This window comes from Sapajus apella, unplaced genomic scaffold, assembly GCF_009761245.1.
Source record: "Sapajus apella isolate SASKATOON/1434 unplaced genomic scaffold, GSC_monkey_1.0 scaffold56, whole genome shotgun sequence".
Taxonomy (NCBI): Eukaryota; Metazoa; Chordata; class Mammalia; order Primates; family Cebidae; genus Sapajus; species Sapajus apella.
Genome location: NW_022436996.1, coordinates 7362160 through 7382592, shown reverse-complemented (window position 1 = coordinate 7382592; position 20433 = coordinate 7362160). Strand labels below are relative to the sequence as shown.

Sequence of the window (20433 nt, the reverse complement as noted above, 5' to 3'; positions counted from 1 at the left end):
TAATTAGCTGGGCATGATGGCATAGGTGCCTGTAGTCCCAGCTACTCACTTGAGCCCAAGAATTTGAGGCTGTAGTGAGCTATGATCTGCACTCTAGTCTGGGTGACAGAGTGGATCCTCTTTAAAAATGTATTTGGTGGAGGTCTTCTAAGGCAGAAATTTCATCCTGGAATGGCAAATGAGGCAAAAATATTTTAAAAATCCAAATTAATGGCATGTGTTTTAAGAACATAGCTTTTCATCAAAAAAACTGCAAAACAAAACTATATTTTATTAATAACGTCAATGGTAACATTTGCTTACATATTAGAAATAGCTCTGTGAAACTTTAGCTGCAAAAGGGAATCATTTAAAAAGCACCGCTCAACTCCAAGTTTGACTCACAGAAAAGGTGACAGCCACCAAGCAAATGAAATCCCTCCTCTCCTTCACAGCTGCTCCTTGGAGAAAGGGAGGGCTGTCGTCCGGGTCTGAAGGAGGCTCCCGAGACCCTCACACAGAACACTGAGCTCCGGGCTGGTCTAGGATGGAAGCAGGCAAGGCTGCTTCCTCAATTGTCTCCTGCGACACAGACATCGAGCTAAGCTACGAGTGAGGGTGAACCGTGCCTCTCAGCAGTTCCTCCTCCTAGTCCAGCCTCCCAACCACGAAGCATTTCAGTCAAGGTTTAGGATTTGAGAGTGGAAGGAGAGAATCTGATCACTGGGGAGGAGCTTCCCTCACAGACCCCCAGGGCCACTCAGCTTCAGTCGGCTGTAACCCAGCCCCAACATCTGCCAGCCACCAGCCAGGGCGTCCACGAGGAACAGGCACCTCAGCGTGGCCACGTCTTCCCTGGTTTCTGCAATCCAACCTGGGGCCTTCCTGAAGGCCAAGCGAGAAACTCAGGAAAAGGCTTTTCTTCTTTGAAAGCCACATCAAGTAGCACAAAGGACCGAGGTTTGCAGCTATTTTATTTACAAGTATACATTTAACACAATGAAATCAACACTGACACACTGAAGCCTGGTTAGTAGTAGTGTAACAATATGCATCATGTTGATGGTTACATTATTTTAAACAACAAACTACACTGAAAAATTAATGCCAATAAAATTCTTGGTCATAATATTAAGAAATACAATATATAAATTGAAAATATGATTGCTTAAAATTTGAAAATGGAAGTGAACTCATTTGGACAGAGTCAGAGTTAACATAATCTGAAGGGAGGGGAGCTCTGACCCAAATGATATCTTTCAGGTTAACAGAAGAAAAAAGAAGCATAGTTTCTCTTCCAGGATAACGGGCAGTTTGCTTCTTCAGGTAGAAGATATTCCCAGTGTCCTCAGGCTTTGCAGCAGAATCACATCACCGAGCATGAAGACTTGCCTTGTGAAGCTGCTCCATCAATTTTCTCTGCCTCCAAAATTATCCTTCTAAAAACATCAACAGCAGTCTGAAAAAAGAAAGAAACCCAATCACAGTGTTAGTGTGAGGCTGAACTCCAAGAGTACTTCACCAGCTGAGGAGGACACGCGGCTTGCCCAGCCCTGCTGCTGGTGGAGGTGAAGAGGATCTGGTGAACCCCAGATCTTCAGGACCTCGACGCCCAGTGAGGAAGCTGCCTCCATCCCTACTGACCCAGACCACAACCAGCCTCCCATTGCGCTTTTTACCCCGTTTTCTTCAGGCCAGAAGAGTCCTCACTCCTGGGCTTACCATCATCTCCTGTCCCACTCTACCCCACGACCCCCTCCCAAGTGTCCTCTGACCTCAGAGTCCCTCTTCACTTCTGGCGCTACCTTCCCTTCTTTCCCGTGGGACACGCTCTTCTAGCAGCCCTTGCCTCTCACATCCTTGACACCATGAGGCCTCAAGTGGGGGAGGCCCCCTCTGTGCTCCTTCTGAGATGCCACGATGCCAGTCTCCAACGCCTCTGTGGCGTAATTTCATTTCAATCCACAAACTGCCCTCCCTACCTCCTGGTCTCTCCTCTCCTCTCCTGACCGTCTTCCTGCCCTCGCCTCAGCCCAGGGTCAACCCTGCTAGTCCTTCACCACAGAGAGGAATCATGGCCACTTGGAACAGAACTCCTCTTACACTGAGAGGGGAGGAAACTGTCAGATGCTGTCATTTAAATGCATCCTGCGGTCATGAAAAGCTGCCCTTGTTCTCAGGAGCCCCACGGAAAGTGCCCAGTTCTTGCATCACCAAGAATCCCCTCCCCGCATCACTCCAGTACTTTCAGTATCCCACAAAACCACCACGTAACAACTTCCAGCATCCCATCACACCACCTTCCCAGCTCTTTCTATAGCTATCCTGAAGCAAGTTTTCAGCCCCACAGGGCCTGAGCTGTTGACCCGATTACTACATCTCCCCGTCCCTTAACCACTTCTAGCTCTTCCCTTCCCCCTCAGCCAGCTCAGGCTCAGCAGTCCACCATGGTGTCACTGCACTTCACCTCCCTTCCCTACCAAGTGTTGCCAGCACAGTGTCTGTGGCCATGCTGTAAACACTGCCCAGGGAAAACACACATGGCCGACTGCTGACTTCACACTCCTGACCAGGAACCTGGTGCTGACACTTGGTGCTGCCTAGCCACCAGACTGCACCCCTGGGTCTGGGCACTCCCCAGAGAAAGGCTCCATGCCTTGTCCCTGCTCCTCAATGTTCCTCATCCTCACACTCAGCTGCAAACCTTGTTTTACACACTTCACTGGAAAACGGAAGCCACCTTCATGAAAGAACTCCATATCCTCTATCTACCAAGCAGACCCACCCACTTGAATGTGGGCTCCCATCCTCAGCCTTCTGTCCTGCTGCTATGAATGAGGTATCTGTTCTCCTAGTTAACAGAAGCCAACCCCAGGTCCCACCCCACGTATCTAATCTAGGTCACTGGCTTCGGACACCTGATTGACAGGGAGCAGTGATTAGAGAAAACAGGACTAGATGTGGGTGAGATTTACAATTCAGTCTAGTTCTTATACCATGTAAGGTAGATGGTGATCTTAGAAACATCATTTAACTTCTCTGAAACTTAATTTCTTCAATTCTAAAATGAGGTGGTTCAACTACATGATCTGAAGGATATAGTAGGCACTCAATGGATGATTGATTTCATCCAATTTTTAAAATATAGGTATCTCTTCACTATCTCAATTCTTATTTGAATTCTGTCCATACTCAGAAACTGAGCTGATTTTGATAAATCCCTTGCTATCTGGAACTTGGGTACCAATTACACAGATTTGTTTATTCTTTCATCCATACATAGGAGGACATAACCACAGGGATTCACTGTCCCTCTGCATCCCAACACGGGCCCGTCTCACTCTCCCTCGGCGTCCCAGCGCAGGGACGGTCTCACTCTCCCTCAGCGTCCCAGCGCAGGGACGGTCTCACTCTCCCTTGGCATCCCAGCACCGGGAGGACTCACTCTCCCTCAGCATCCCAGCGCGGGACGGACTCACTCTCCCTCGGCGTCCCAGCGCGGGACGGTCTCACTCTCCCTCCATATCCCAACAAAGGACTGACTCACTCACTCTCCATATCCGAACACAGGACGATTCATTATCCCTGCATATCTGAACACAGAACGAAACAGATTTGACTATTATGGGATACCTGGGTTGACCATGAACCTACTAGATACAAAAACACTGTGCTGAACATTATGAAGAATATTTATGTAAATGATACTGACTCAGATCTCAGAACAAATTAAGGGGGCTAAGAGAAGAAACGATTCCTTTCAGCTGGATGACTCCAGAAGGGGTCAACAAGAAGTGAAATCTAGGTGGGGCCTTGAGGCCTACAAACCTCCATGGTGATGGGGAAAGGGGCAGGGCAGGGAAGGAAGAGTGCCAAGGCTGCTGGCTCCCGGCCTTCCCAAGGAAGAGGCACCCAACCCTCACTACACTAGAGTTTCCTCAGAGAAATGAAAATCTATTCATCTTACCGGAGGATCAAGTAAGATCACATGTTGAAAACACACTCCAAATATAAAACCCCACATGAAGATAAGTAGATAGTTAGAGAAAGGATCTTTTAAACTGGAGAGGAGCATTGGGAAACCAGAGATGTTTTGAAAGTGGGGTGGAGGGGACAGTAGATGGTGCGTTTAAGGAAGGGAGAAAGTAGAAGGATGTGGTGAGAGAAGAAACTAGAAAGAACAATACTGGCTGCACTCAGGGCCGGGCGAAGGGGTCTACAGAGACGGGGCAGCTCATTGGCAGTGTCTGAGCAGAGGATGGCACCATCAGATGTGTGTCTTTAGAAAGTGAAGGGCAGCAAAGAGAAATCTATAGGTGAAAAATATATTGGGGGTGGGAGACAAGCTTGGTGTAGGGGTCTAAACTAAAGCAATGGAAGGAAAAGGTTCACAGAAGATTGTGAGGCAGCATCCACACCCTTCCTACAGCACACCTTTGAAAGTGCATTTGCAGGTGAAGCCAGTACTAAATGCTCGTAAGATGGTGCTTAATCATTCCTATGTTAGAAATGAAAAATGAACACATGCATCGGACCTGGTTTCATCTAACAGAAAAAAAGGTAGGGAGTGGATACAGTTACAAAATTAGTGCCAAAGTGATAGAATTCTTTCTTTCTTCTTCCCTGTATGTACTTATTTCTGCACCAGCTATTAATACAAAACATAAATATGTTTACAAAAGGTAGAATTTCCTTTGTTAATAGTTTCTGTTTACCCTACAAATATCCTAGGTCTCACTGTAAGTAAAATACTGATCAAAGTTGTAAAAACCTAAGCAGTATCTTCCTAAAGCAACACAAAGCTTGGTATAAGAAATGGTGGAAGGCTACATGTTGTTACACAGGAGAGATCAAGACAGAGGTCAAATGCCAACTGGGAGGAACACATCCCTGAGACTGATGAGAACACAACACAAAATGGGGTTTACAGAATCCATTACCTGATTTTCTTTAGCAGAAGACTCCAAAAAAGCTGCATTCCAAGATTCTGCCAAAGCTTTCCCTTCTTCATAACTGATCACCCTAGAGGAAAAGTAAAATTCTAGTTCAAGTACTTTGCTCTTCATTATGTAAAACATCTATAATTGATTTATGAAACAGGCTCCATTTTGGTCAATTTCTTTCTCAAGTAGCAGAAGCATGCCCTGGCCCAACATTAGCATCAAGAATGTAACACAGGAGTGTTTTAATTACGCCTGAGGTGGGGAACAGAAAAGACATTGCCTTACGGGATTATCCATGCTCCAGCGAACCTTCCACCTCAGAGAACATGATCCTATTTTCTAGTACTCCCATATCTGTAACAATTGACTATTGTACAGTTACATTTTAAGCACCAAAGGCTAGGGGAAATTGTGAAAGGGCTTGAAGCTCAATTCTCTTGCGTGCAGGCTGTAAGAGTCTCTTCCTCTCTGACATGAAGCTACTTGGGCATGGAACACCCACCTCCTCTGCTCCCCACTATAATCCCCCACTCAAAACCCACCTGCTGCACAAATGAGCACTACGTCTTTTTCAAGTTTGCTCTATGCGAAGTGGTAGATAACGTAACGAGAGTTTCCTATCACGTTTGCTCTTTCTTTTCTAGAGGAATGAAAGATTTCTATTGCACTTTTGCTTCTGCTGCACACGACCATAACATCTCTGAACAGAAATCCTACAGCTAAAAATACTCTTGACATCAGAACAATAATTAAAATGACACATCAGTGACTAAATCACCTTAGACTTGGCTTCACTAATGATTTAAAAGCTACATACCTTTCCATATGCAGGTCTTTCTTATTCCCAACCAACATAATAGGTATTCTATTTATGAGGAAAAAAAGCCAAAATAAACGAGTAAGTGCCAGATTTTATTGCTCAGAAGATACTATAAGCAGTTTCTCTAACAAACAGATAAAATAGTACTACTTACTGCACTTTCCCCACCATATCCAACAATTTGCCATGGATAACTTTAATCACTTCAAAACTACATAAAAAAAAAAAGCACAAATTAGACATCCATTTGAATGTCAAAGTCTTTAATGTATGTTATGTTGACAGATGGAAAAATGTCAAATGTCACAGACTCACCATTTTAACATAAACTTAACAAAAAGAACTCTTGTTTTTTCCTAGCAATCTGTTCACGTGTGCACACATCTGACACTTAGTAACCCTGACTGAGGATGTACAAAGTGAAACAGGTAAGGCATTCAAATGGGAAAGCCCATCACTGGGGTGACAAACCACATAAATGCAAACTTTAATCACCCAACTCATTCAGCAAAGAACCAGCTGTTTACATGTACAGCTTTTTCTAGAGTACCCTAGTGCGCTCAGCCTGTTCTTGTTTTCTTTCCTAGGTATATACATTCTCTGGGTGATGCCAATCTCTCTTGGATTTCAATCAGATCAACATGCTGATGACTCTAGGTTGGAGGTGGCTCTCACCGGGAAGGGCATCTGACATGTCACAATGATCACTTAAACTCTGCCACAGTAGGATTATTTATACCACTGACTGCTGGCAAATGACCATGAACCATTCCCCACCCTCCCCCCAAAACACCCATGCAAACATTTGCCAACACATCACTAGCTCTACTTTCAAAACTGACCTAGAATCTGATGGCCTCTCACTCCCCTCCTCTGCTGCCACCCAGGTATGAAACTCCTGGCCCAAGTCCACCTGCATCCTCCACCCTTCCTGGCCACCCCGGCTCAGCACAGCAACCAGAGAACTCTGCTGCAGCAGATGGACGGTGCCTTGTTCAATGTCCTCTGATAGGTGGCCATCTCTATTTGGCCCCAGTGACTCCCAAACCCTGACCTCTGTCTCCATTCCCTTCTGTCCCTTCTTCCATCTGTCCGAGCTGCACTGGCCTCCTGCCATTCCTCTAACACTGCCAGAGCCTCTGAAGTCACCCTCCGTGAGCCCGGTATGTTCCTTCCCTAGGGATCCCTTGCCCCAAGTCTTTCCTCAAATGTCACTTTTTTTTTTGAGCTGGAGTCTTGCTCTGTCACCCAGGCTGGAGTGCAGTGGCACAATCTCGGCTCACTGCAACCTCTGTCTCCCGGCTTCAAGAATTCTCCTGCCTCAGCCTCCCAAGTAGCTGGGATTACAGGCATAAGCCACTGCTCCCAGCCTCAAATGTCACTTCTTAGACCTCTTCTGTTTACAGATTCCCTTTCTATTTCTTATCCCTTCCCCACTTTATTTTTCTTGGCAGCATGGTCACACATATCCTATCTCACGTGTGTCATTTTACTGTTTGTCTCCCACACCGGAAAGAACCAGTTCCACAAGGGCAGGGATTTGTCTGCTTTGTTCATGGTTGCATCACAAGCTTCAGAACAAGTTAGCTTGTTGAATGAATTACACACGGTGCTATTTTAATTGATGTATGCTGTCACTCTGATAAAAACAAAAATGAAATGTAACCCCCCTACAAGCTCGCTGTGGGTCAACAATGGGATACAGGTGTCCTGGGGACCTGTGTTTGCAATATAGAACCATGGTTCCCTCAGCATGCTGTACTTGCCTACATTTAAAAGTGTCGCCACTTGGGCAAAAACACAGCTGAAAGAACTGGGATTGTGTGGCAGGCAGCCTGGGGCCGGCGCTACCCACACTGCAGCCACGAGAGACTCTGAAGCAGAGGACACAGCTAGGCCACGCCCAGATTCCTGACCCACAAAACTGTGAGATCATAAATGTGTACTGTGCTAAGTGGCTAAAATTTTGAGATCGTTGATTTTCTGAATCAAATTGGTTGATTCAGAAAATTGTACAGACTTATTTCTTGGATATTCGTAAGTATTTGTGTATTCCACATACAGGTTTCTAAAAAACAAAACACCACTCTTCTCATACTCCCTCATGTCCGAAGTTTGAGAATGCTCATTATTACTACGAGCCACTATGAAAAAAAGGCATTATTTAAAACAGCCCTATTTGTTCCCAAACCTGCTTATGCCAGTTAAATTCATCATAGTCATAATTTATGTTACAAAGTTTTGAAATATGAGCGCAGACAGTTTCTGTTTCTCTGAAAACTCAAAGTTGAATACTGTGGATTGCTCTACTAAAAACACTGCACCTTAATAAGGTGTGCCAAACCAACTGAAAAAGACTGGTGGGAAAAATCACACCAATTTGTAAATAGCTGAGGTGTAGACTGTCTCCCAAGTAGCTCACTCGGAAGAAACTGAACCAGAAGTCACAATGGACAAATAGCGGCTATAGTCGTATTGAACGGCAGTGGGTGAGCTTCATATTCAAAGATGGGTATTTGAAGATTCCATAAGACCAGTGACTGAACGTAGATATATGCATTACAAAACACTGGAGATTCACATCACCTTTTTGATTTTTTTCCCCTTAACCAATGTTTTTTTTTTTTGAGACATAGTCTTGCTCTGTTGCTCAGGCTGGAGTGCAATGGCATGATCTCTGTTCACTGTAATCTCTACCTCCTGGGTTAGAGATTCTCCTGCCTCAGCCTCCCAAGTACCCGGGATTATAGGTGCCTGCCACCATGCTCAGGCAATTTTTGTATTTTTAGCAGAAACAGGGGTTTCACCATGTTGGCCAGGCTGGTCTCAAACTCCTGACCTCAAATGATCCACCCACCTTGTCCTCCCAAAGTGCTGGGATTACAGGTGTAAGCCACTGCGCCTGGCCCTTAACCAATGTTTTAAAGTAACTAACCTGGCTGCCTCAGATAAGAGAGGTCTTCTCCTATGTCAATATACCCAATTTATGGGTGACAAAGGCACTGTGAAGTAACTTGTCCAAAGTTGTTAGTGGGGATAAATGAAAACCCAAATCACCCATCTCTCAAAAGCAGTTTTCTTTTTTCCATTTCTAGAAATTATGAAATAGAATGTATTTTTGCTTTGTTTACTCAGAAAGAACAGTTCTACAGGGGTTTTACAATATAAAGGAATAATCTGAGACTTCTGTTTTATTTCACAAATAATGAAAATGGTTATTTAAATAGAGGCTAAATTTAATAAAAAGGATCAGATAATTCTGACCAACAAACTGGTTCATTCAGAAAGTTTTACTGACATATTTCTTGTATATTCATAAATATCTGTGTATTCAGCATATAGGTTTCAAAAAAACAAAATAAAACACCACTTTTCTCATACTCCCTCATGTTTGAGATTTGAGAATGCTTATTAAACTATGAGCTACTAAGGTAAAAGGCATATAACAAAACACATCCATTTTAGTAAAGAGAAACCTGGTCAAAACTTGTAACAGTGCCACTGAAAGACACAGTACCAAGCTTTTTGTCCTCTGCTTTGCACTAGGCCAATGTTTTCTTAAATACGTAAGGTTCCTCAGTAAGCATGTTTTCATATTTTTAATCCAGCGCAATGTAGTTTTCAATTTCCCCAGTGACACATGCTAATTTTCAACTTGAATCTATAATGTCATCTAATTTGTACCCCCCAAAAAAGAGATTAAAAAAAAAAGTGGATGCACTAAGAAAATTTTCTACCTACTATTTTAATTAGCCTCAAAGTAACAATTTGTAAAGTAATACCAACGCAATTTTTCTAAAAATCACCTAGAATAAAATTATACTTACCAACAACAAAACAATCTTTGAATCATGTTTTTCAAGTAAACTAGTAAAATAATGGGAATTCACAAACAAACATGAAGTTCCAACATTAATCATGAGATTATTGGTACATTAAATTTGTTCTGGTCAAGGCCTTACACATGGCAGGCACTGAAATGAAAAATCTTAGAATTTACTGAGCACAGGAGAGCTTAACATGTGTTATATATGCAATAAACACATTTTAAAAATATACAATTGAAATTAAGAAAATCTTTGTACAAAAAGAGCCAATAATTTTACTATTTAAAGTGCTCTTGTAAGTCAGTAAGAAAATGATCATGTTTCCAAATAGTTAGTACACAGTGGTCTTAAGCATAAAATCCAATGTAAGCATTGCTTTTAGTGACAAAAGTATAAATAAACAGGAAAACAGTTATCCATCTATTGTTGAACATGAAATATTATAAAACCATTTACTATTTCAAACACTAGGTAATAGGGAAAAATATATATGACAATGTAAGTAAAAATGTGTAACCGAGGGAAGGCTATATTTTTAATTTTAGTTAATTTAAACAGCCACCGGCGGCACAGATAGCAAACATTTCTATCAGCACCGTAAGTTCTACCGCACAGTGTCAGCCTTGACTGTGGAACTGGAGATATGGCTATGAATCCCAGCACTGTCATTATGTAGCCCTGGGCAAGTTGTTTTAGCACTGTCACTCAGTTTCTATGTAAAGTGGGATATAAAACATCTCTGATGAAGGACTGTCTAAGGTAATGATGAAATAAGTAATGTATCACGTGCAGGCAAAGAGCATAGCAAACTCGCTAACATGACGCACACACTCAGGTGCTAGGCAGCTATCAAACTCCCTCCACTGGCACTGATACTTTCATGAAGTCTTCACATATAAGCTGTCGCCAATGCCCAGAGCTCTGCTGCTGTACACAGTCAGCTGTTCTGTTAACAGACACAGACCACTGCTCCTCCTGATAACACATGCCACCCCCTGAAAACAGAGATGGCATATGAAATATGTAGCTAGAGGAACCAACATCCATTCTTACTAATAAAAATAGTGGCTCTGTTTTTATGTAGTAAAGTGAGACCCTATTACCAAAAGGTCTTATTTCATAAATTCAAAGGATAAGATACTGAACAAACCCAAACCCCCATGTTTTATTAGAAAATCTATTTCCCCTTAATATGGCAAAACCACACACAAAATAAAATCAACTTAGGCATTTCCCATTTCAATTAGCAGAAAAGCTGAGATCATGCTGAACCACTATTTATCTAGACAGCTCGAGGTAAGAAAGAGCTTTTTATCCTATCGGTGTAACTAACAGAACCTCCAGTGAGCCGTGTTTCCCCTAACAACCTAGTTGCTCCACAAGAAAATCACCAAAAAGCATGTAGCCTAATAATTCTAATTGACACTATTAATAATTCCAGCACAGTCCTTTAAAAAGATCAGTGCTATCTACGAGTAGCAAATAAACTCAAGCAGGCAGCAGGAGCCTTACCTTTTGATTGATGTAACAGAATACACAAGAATATAGCCATTAATATCTATGGAGTATGTCTGAGGAAAGATAGAATATTCATCCTGTGGGAAAAAGAATTACATTTGAGTAGTCTTCCTAAAGCATCACAAACAACCTTACCCAAGTTTTTCATGTACTACCTTAAGAAATCAAAGTAGACACAGAGTGGATTACAATATTATGCCAGAAACAGCATACACACTGAGGCTTTAAGAATGGCTTGGAGGTGATAAAGTGCTTCAAGCCAATATTTAAAAATGACTAGCTGCTCCAGAACTTTACGGGAAAGGCTGATGATCTCTATAATTCCTGGGAGAAGAGGATGGACGGAACACAAAAACGATTGGCTCTGCGATCTCAAAACAAGGGATGACTGTGACTAAGTCCAGAATCTTCTAGGCCTCAGGACATTCATAAATCCTATTGGTTTGGTCTATAAATCTGTATTTTTATATTTGAAACTGTCATATTATTTGACCTGTTCTCTGCATGTCAGTCACAATCACCTGAGCTTCAATCTACAGGTTGTTAGAGGGGTGCCATGAGCATCTGGGGGTGGGGGGAGGGACGGAGGGGGAGAAAGAAAAGAGGATCAAAACACTAGATTCAACTGAGGTATTCAGACTTTTGGGGAACCAACAGAGCGATTTACTGAGCAAGTCTAGGAATTAGAAAGATACCTACTACGCAACAGCACAGCAGTCTCTAGTTTTATAAAGCAGCATTATGAAACTTCGCTTCAGATACGCATTAAAGCATACAGAAAGTTCTATGTCAGTGGAGTTTTCAACAGCACGTGCCACTGTCTGGTACAAACATTTCATTCTCAGTTAAAACTAAATTGTCAACATAATAAATGTCCCAACCAATACTACAGAAAAATAACATCATGCTACCAGTAGATCAAAGAGCAGTCTACCATTTTTGTAAACTTACAGTATGGTTATAACCACTGTTTATGACAGCCCAGAATTACTGCCCTAAGGTAAAGGGCAGTCTTGTTTAAAGAAAAAAAATTAAAAAAATTAGTTTTACTATAAATTCTTTGATATAATAAGATCAAAAACAAAATCCCAAATGATTTTAATCACTAGCTCAGCTACAGTAGGTTCAAAGTCAAAATTTTGTTTTCCCTAAAGGCAAAATGTGGAAACACAGAAAATGGGAGTTACGTCTAAGAAACAATGAAAAACAAAACAAAACGAAACAAAACAAAACAAAAAACCCACCAGTTAGAAGGTATAATGGAGGAAAAAGCCCCCACTGATATAATTCTGACTTTTTTTTTTTTGAGACAGTCTCGCTCTTGTCACCCAGTCTGGAGTGCAATGGCACTAACTCGGCTCACTGCAACCTCTACCTCTCAGGTTCAAGTGAGTTTCTTGCCTCAGCCTCCAGAGTAACTGGGACTACAGGCTACACCACTATGCCTGGCTCATTTTTGTATTTTTAGTAGAGATGGATTTCATCATGTTGGCCAGGCTGGTCTTAAATCCCTGACCTCAGGTGATCTGCTTGCCTTGGCCTCTTGCAAAAGTGCTGGGATTACAGGTGTGAGCCACTGTGACCAGCCTTTTTTTTTTTTTCTTTTGAGACAAGAGTCTCACACTGCCACCTAGGCTAGAGTGTAGTGGCAGCATCTTGGCTCACTGCAACCTCCACTTGCCAGGTTCAAGTGATTCTCCTGTCTCAGCCTCTCGAGTAGCTAGGATTACTGGCAAGCACCACTATGCCCAGCTAATTAAGCTAATTTTTGTATTTTTAGTAGAGATGGGGTTTCACCATTTTGGCCAGGCTGGTCTCGAACTCCTGACTTCAGGTGATCCATCTGCCTCGGCTTCACAAAGTGCTGAGATTACAGGTGTGAGCCACCACGCCTGGACTTTAAAGTCTACTTTCCAAGAAAGAATAATAGCAATATAACAGTAATCGGGAGGGCAGGTGAGTAGAAACCATAAAGCTATCATAAAATAATACTGTACTGGCTCACAAGTAAAACAGACTGGAAAATCTAGAAAGACCCGATAGATATGAGAATGAGGTATGTAATAATATTGGCATTTCAATCAGTCAGGATCAAAAGTAACCCTCAATTGACACAGAGGGACAAGCCCAGAGCCACCTAGGGTGAATGGCTAAGCCAGATCTCCAATGCATGCCCTGGCAAAAATGTATTCCAGAGGAATCAAAGATTTAAAATGAAAATTATGTGTATAATAGATGGGAAAGCTTAAAAAATATTATCAGTTTAAAAAAGATTAATAAATCCCAATATGTGAAAATGAAAAAGTTCTTCATGGTTGCAAACCTCTCAAACAAAAGCCATAGAGGACAAAATGAAAACAAAACTGTGCATCTCGGATCCTATACAAAATACTAATTTTCTGCACATATCAAGGAGACTCTCACATCAACACACAAAGACCAACCACCCAATAGAAAAAAAATGGCAAAGTACACAGGAAAATTCACAGGGGGAAAAAATACAAATGTCTACCAACATAGGAAAAATCAAAGCCCCTCCTAGGAAGAAACATGCATAATTAAAAGTACACCGGGAAGCTGTTTTTTACCTATCAGACTGGCAAGCACCAAAAGAGTTGGTAACACGCAGTGCTGGCGAGGGTGTAGGGAAATAGACACTCTCACTCACTGCTGCCAAAAACATGAACCCTAACCCTATGATAGCCTACATCCAGAAGTGTTCTTATGTGCCTATTACCCTATGCCTAAAACAACATCTGGGATGTTCATTAAGGCAAGACTGGCAATAATCTAACTGCTGATCAGCAGTTAACTTATGATATATATCCAACAACTGGGTATTATGCAGCCTTGGGGGAAAAGGAGGCCACAGGTATTGATATGGAATAATCTCCAGGATCAGGTGTATTACTTTTTGTGTAAAAGGAAAAAAAACCCAAGCTTAAAACTATATTTGTATATTCATGTATAAAGTATCCTAGAGACATACTAGAAACTGGTAAATGGGTTGCTGGCAGGAGTGGGGGGGTTAGATAGCTAGGGTAGGAAAGTGTCATTTTACTACTTACGTTTTTGTGTTATTTACATTTGTACCATGTGCATTACACCTGTTTTTCAAAAAAATAAACTTAATTTTCAAAAAAGCAAATTTGGTTACATTATATAATGGAATGTCATTGAATTGATTTTTAAAATTATTTTTATTAGTTTTTGAGACGGAGTTTCGCTCTTGTTTCCCAGGCTGGAGTGCAATGGTGCAATCCTGGGTCACTGCAACCTCCACCTCCTGGGTTCAAGCAATTCTCCTGCCTCAGCCTCCCAAATAGCTGGGATTACAGACGTGTGCTACCACATCTGGCTAATTTTGTATTTTCAGTAGAGACGGGGTTTCACCATGTTGGTCAGGCTGGTTTTGAACTCCTGACCTAAAGTGATCCATTGGTCTCAGCCTCCCAAAGTGTTGGGATTACACGCAAAAATCCATTTTAACTATTAACCTATTTATGCCGGAGGTTGCAATTTGTGTGTGTGTGTGAAAAATCAGACCTTGGCAATGACCTTGAGCAGTAGGATGTAAATAACTCCCACAAGCTTAGTATTCCAATAGTGGAACACTGGGTATAAATGGGTTAATACAGGGGCTACTTTTTTTTGATACCTCACATTCTTACCCCAAAATTCATTTAGTGTACCTGTTCTCACCCTAAAATTGGGCAAAACCAAAATACTTCATCCAATCTAAAAATAATCTGTATTTAACTATGTTCATCATCATTCCTAGGTGGGCAATTAAACCATAGTGGTATGGAAGTACTGGCATAAACTACCAAGTAGTAAATAGCACTTGCTAACAAATATTGCTATGCAGCAATTTCAGGAGTGAAATGTGTAAGCTAGACAAATTTACTATAACTTACTTTGAAAAGAATATGCCCCCTAATCATCTTACCCCACTACTACTAGTCTTATTCCCAGAACTACTAGCCCAGTATGCATCCAATTTATAAAGCAGCTCCTGGAGCAGTAAACGTGTGACTTGTTCTCATCCAGTTTTCAATTGAATGAAGGATGAAATCATGGCAGGACATGCCTGTGCTTCACTGTCCTGGGCTGGAAATAAAGAGCACACCTTTATTTGACTGTCTCTCAACTGTAAATATAACCTTCAAGAACTACTAGTTGCAATGAGAACAAATTATTTAAAATAGCCAAATGTGGATATATTTTGTGCAAAAATTCTCTAAATACTTTTACCCAGTTGTAATAGAGCCCAAAGGGGAAGGCAACAGGGCTGCTAATACGACCACTGCTCTTGTCTTGTCTCCTATCACACACTCTCCCTAAACGCTGGAGCTTTTGCTTTCACTGTTTGCATTACTACATCACTAAAACACTTTAAATTATTTGATGTCCAAGTGTACATTTACGATCTGGGGCAAAACAGTACCTCAGAGGAACATTATCTTCCAACTTGGTAATTCAAGCCAATATAAAGAAATGTACTCTTTAGAGAAATCTTTTCAAAGACAGCTCTCCAAGTTTTATGAACATGTGTACTTGCACCCATGCAGCCTGTCCACACAGTTCATATGCTGGCATCACACTTGCCTCAGCAGCATTAAAGGTCTACAAAGAAAGGGCACATCATCCCCTTCAACCCCAGTCTGACAATCCTGCAGCAATGCCAGTTATCACTATAGATAAAGCTCTGAGGCACAGAAAGACTTCTTTACCTTTTTTTTTTAAAGAGACGGGATCTCGCTCTGTTGCCCAGGCTGGACGGCAGTGGTGCTATCATAGCTCACAGCAACCTCAAATTCCTGGGATCAAGTGATCCTTCCACCTCCCAAAGTGTTGGGATTAAGAGCATGAGCCACCACACCTGGCCCTCATTCGCTTTCTTACAGTTACTGGATTAGCAACAAAAGCCAAGTTTCAAACCCAGGCAAGTGTGACTCCAGGACCCACACTCCAAAGAGGTGAAATACTGGTTCCCTGACCTGCCTGATATAAAACTGTTTCCACAGTAACACTACATGAAAGTGATTTATCAATTTACATTCTCATCACTTTCCAGGAGCTTAAAGAAGATTCCAAATAAGGATACAAAAACAAACTGAAGCTTTGATAGTGTCATAGTCCCACAATAAACAGAACAGCTGTACTTCTTTGCCCAAGACACTCTAAGTTACACCTGTTGTCCCAACATAATTATTATTAGCACCCCCAATCCACAACTCTAACAGTGTCTTGGTTTAGGCAATAAATTATATATTCAATGTAACTATAAAAGAAAGATACAAACCCCAACAATACAACACCATTTCCTACTCAAGTGGCTCTTCCCTTCCCTACTAATTTCATGAGTAATGTCACCTGTGCATGACCCCCCATGGAGACTTCTACACTCCCCTGGCCCCAATCATCCCCAACTCGTATTCTTCTGTCAAGAGGACAGGTATTGGGGCATGAAGGCCTAGGATGCTCTATTCTAACGAAACCATCAAGAATCTGACTGCTAGAGCACATTACATTCACCACCAGCAGGAAGTGCGTAGGGCGAGTGAGGGAGGCACATACAGCTCTGTGTACAAGCTCAAAGAGACAAACACATTGATTTCGTTTGAAGCTTCCAAAATGGAAACCTCAGGGTTCCTCCAGTGCTAACATCACTCAATACAGCTACCTTCTGGCTTCACGAAGGTGTCACACTTTCCTTCTACATTTACTTCAAAACACAAAGCAGAGGGAATTCATTCCAAGCCCAAAGAACAGGTCATATTATTCTGGGTTTACTCCAATTTCCCCAGATTCTAGAAAAAAAGCACCCATTTAACATGACTGACCAGATCACACTACACTCACCCTCCCAACACTCTTATCCTTTGATTATAAGTTGTAAGGGTGGGTCAGGCTTGGTGGCTCACACCTGGCATCCTAGCACTCTGGGAGACCAAGGCAGGCGAATCACCTGAGGTCAGGAGTTCAAAACCAGCCAGGTCAACATGGTGAAACCCTGTCTCTACTAAAAACACAAAAATTAGTCGGGTGTGGTGATAGATACTTGTAATTCCAGCTACTGGGAGGCTGAGGCAGGAGAATCATTTGAACCTGGGAGGCATCGGTTGTAGTGGGATCGTGCCATTGCACTCCAGCCTGAGTGACAAGGCAAGACTCTGTCTCCAAAAAAAATAAAAAATAAAAAAAAAATGCATGTTGCAAGCGCAGGAGGAGTTAGGAGCTGAAGCCCCAGCTTCTTTACATTCCTCACCCTCCAGTGAAGAAGTGTTAAGTCAGTCTAACAGAATGGTTTTTACTAAAAGCAGGCCTGGATGGCATGGTAATGGTGCAGCTAAGCTGTCAAAGGGCTTTTCTTTGTTCCATGTACTCCTTTCTCCCTTGCTTCCAGTCAGTTCCCCTGGTGATCCACTCCACATGTCCCTGCTACATTAACTGATCTGTGAATATCCTTTCTGGGGGGATTATTCGACTTTTGGCCATTACATACTGTCTATCAAATAAAGTGAAGCTCCCTACTCTAGTAATCACTCTCAAATCCACCCACCCAGATACTCTGACTATATAAACTAAAGGCAACACTCAAACCAGAAACTGGACTCCAATCAAACTGGTATTTTTACGGCCCAGGTCTTCATAAGACTAAATCAGCTCATTCCTGCCCTATGCCCCTCTTTCGCCTTTCCTCTAGAAAAGATGTACTTCTGCCCTAATGCAGGAGAACACATATCACAAAGGGAAAGAAAGCACTATGTGACTCTCTAACATAGAATTAAAGTTCAGAAAATAGAAAATCAGCATCCTGTAATAAGTATCAGCCCTTACAACGTTAATATATTTAAAGCAATTCTAAAGCAGGAAAACAAGTCATTAAAAAAAACTGCCACAAATGTCTTAGAAAAGACAGAGTGGACAGCATATTCACATTAATTATCTATGTACGCTCCTTGACTTCTGATGGGGTTACATCCTGATAAACCTACTGTAAACCAAAAATATCATGAGTTGAAAATGTATCAAATACTCCAAGAGACCCATCGCAAGGATGAGAAACTGTGGAGCTGAGCCATTGCAAGTCAAACCATTGGGAGTCAGGGGCTGTCTACACATGACATGAGGGGTTTTCTTGGCATAGCTGGTACTTTTAAAAATCAGTGCTAGGGCCAAGACTGTCTGATATGCTGTATAAGATTCTGTGATACCAGTGGTCACTTACTTGCCCAGCTGTGTCTACAAGTTGAAGATGATATTCTTGTCCATTTACTGTGATCAACTTTGTAAACGCTACAGGGAAAAAGGGAATTAAATATTAGTTAAAAAAAAATTAACTCTAAACCACTTGAAGTTTGAACAATGACAACCAATCAAGCACCGAGTCCCTAGCAGTCTCACAGAAAGGCCCCGTGAAACAAAAATGAACAACTCTCTGACTTGTATAGATTCTCCCCTATTTCCATTATTTAGCTACGAAACATGCTGGCTGGCTAAAATCAAGCTTGGTAAACCTTGATTCTTTTTCAAAGAAACAAAGTAGGTAACAATTCATATTCTATAAGAGCAATTGAATGCTCTGTAGCAAATCCTTTCTCTTGTGAAAAAGTGAAATATGCTACACAAAGTCTGAATAAAGTCTAGAATAAACCAAAACCACAAAAATTTTCCATTAATTTATAGGAAGTCTGGCATTATAGCACAAAGAATTAATATTGGTTGAAGTGCTAAGAACTTTTAGTATATACAAAAAGTAACAGTTTTACTAACGGATAAAACAGCAATGACACAGATGTTCTGTGTTGAAGTCATCATTCCCACTTAAGCTTAAGGATCCAAGCAATTTTGTCACAACTTCTTTTCCCTGACAAGGGAGGAAAGAAAATCAGACTTGAATAACTTCCGGAAAAGTCAATTCAGATTTCGAGGGAGACAGACTTCAAGCAAATATAGACAAAAGAGGAAAGAACCACTGACAGTAACAATGTAAAAATAACCAACTGGAACCCTGACAAGGAAGTGTAACAGATTTCTCTTGCACACTCGGCCCTAGCCATCTTGACTCACGATGAATCCTCCAATCTCCTGACTGGCCGTCCTATATGACTAGCGCCAGGCAGCACAATCTATCCCTCATACAACTGAGAGAGGTCCCACTCTGCCCACAGCAGAAAGGCAAAACTGAAACAAACACATGGAAATGACACAAGAAAACTCTAAGTGATAAGGAGGACTGATAGGAGATCTTATCTGAATTATATGAGTTCCACAGGGAAAGAAAAGATGGCTGAAAGACAAGCAATCATCACAGAGAACCATATTAGCATCACACTTTTCTAATACAAGAAGGGGTGCCAGAGGTCAAGTGAGTAAAGATTACAGACCACACCACAAAATCAATGGCCACACTATATTACGCTTGAACCTTCTCTGGAAGTTATCACTTATAGGAAACAGTTCAATCAGATGGAAACTGAATCGGAATATTTCAAGCTGGGGTGATACCCAATATAACCTATTTCATCAATTCTAAGAAATAATTCAGATTTGTTTTTACACTGTCTCCTCTCTGAACTTGGGATGCATCTTTCACTGCTGGAGCTTTCAGTCCTTGTCAGCCCGGGGGCAGTCACTACATAGCTGTGTAAAAACCTTCAGTCAGGTGAGATTGAAGTATGAGAAGTATGTAAGGAACACTGGTGGCCAATAAAACCAGTGACCTTCAATCAGAACTAAGTAACTGTGGTTATCAAGTATAATTATAATGACAAGGTTACTGAAAGGAAACATCATTCGTTCATTCATTTATTCAAGAACAAATTTCTTGAGTGCCTATTATCACCAACCAACAGCACTGCTGTAGGTGCTCGGGATGCTGCAGTCTCTGACACTCAGTGAGCTTAGATCCCAGGGAAGAAAAGATATAGACACACACACGTACCCTCCCACCTTGGGTATCTTCCCTGGGAGTGGAACATCCAGGCAGAGGTTAAACAGCAAGTGAAAAATGCAAAAAAGTCAATGCAGCTAAAGCTGAGAGAGAATGGCACGCAGGTAACTAGGACGGACAGGAGGCAGAGGGCCCTATAGAACTTGGGAGTTTTACTCTGAATGTGATGGGAAATCAAGGAAACATCACTCTGGCTATGCTGTAAATAACAAAATGGTCACAGGGATACTAGGCAGGAGCCCATGATACAGGGACCAGTGTTGTGACTATACAGACTATCACAATCTACAGAAGGTGACACTGGCCTGGATTAGAGGTGTAGATACTCTGGAAGTATTTCAGAGGCAGAAACAAAAGAATTTTCTGATTGATTGGAAGTAGGATGTG

The 20433-nt window shown here is 41.8% G+C and overlaps 1 protein-coding gene across 1 annotated transcript in view; it reads right to left on the bottom strand.

The window, feature by feature from the left end:
- Positions 1-936: 936 nt before the first annotated feature.
- The window catches only part of RHEB (Ras homolog, mTORC1 binding), a 46920-nt gene continuing 27423 nt past the window's right edge, over positions 937-20433 (bottom strand). Inside the window, exons 3-8 of the mRNA XM_032244974.1 lie at positions 18322-18389; positions 11082-11164; positions 5897-5953; positions 5740-5787; positions 4920-5001; positions 937-1438 (exon numbers count right to left, since the gene is read on the bottom strand). Of these exons, the coding sequence (XP_032100865.1) occupies positions 1346-1438; positions 4920-5001; positions 5740-5787; positions 5897-5953; positions 11082-11164; positions 18322-18389 (431 nt within the window). The 3' untranslated portion in view covers positions 937-1345. The remainder of the gene's footprint in view (positions 1439-4919; positions 5002-5739; positions 5788-5896; positions 5954-11081; positions 11165-18321; positions 18390-20433) is intronic.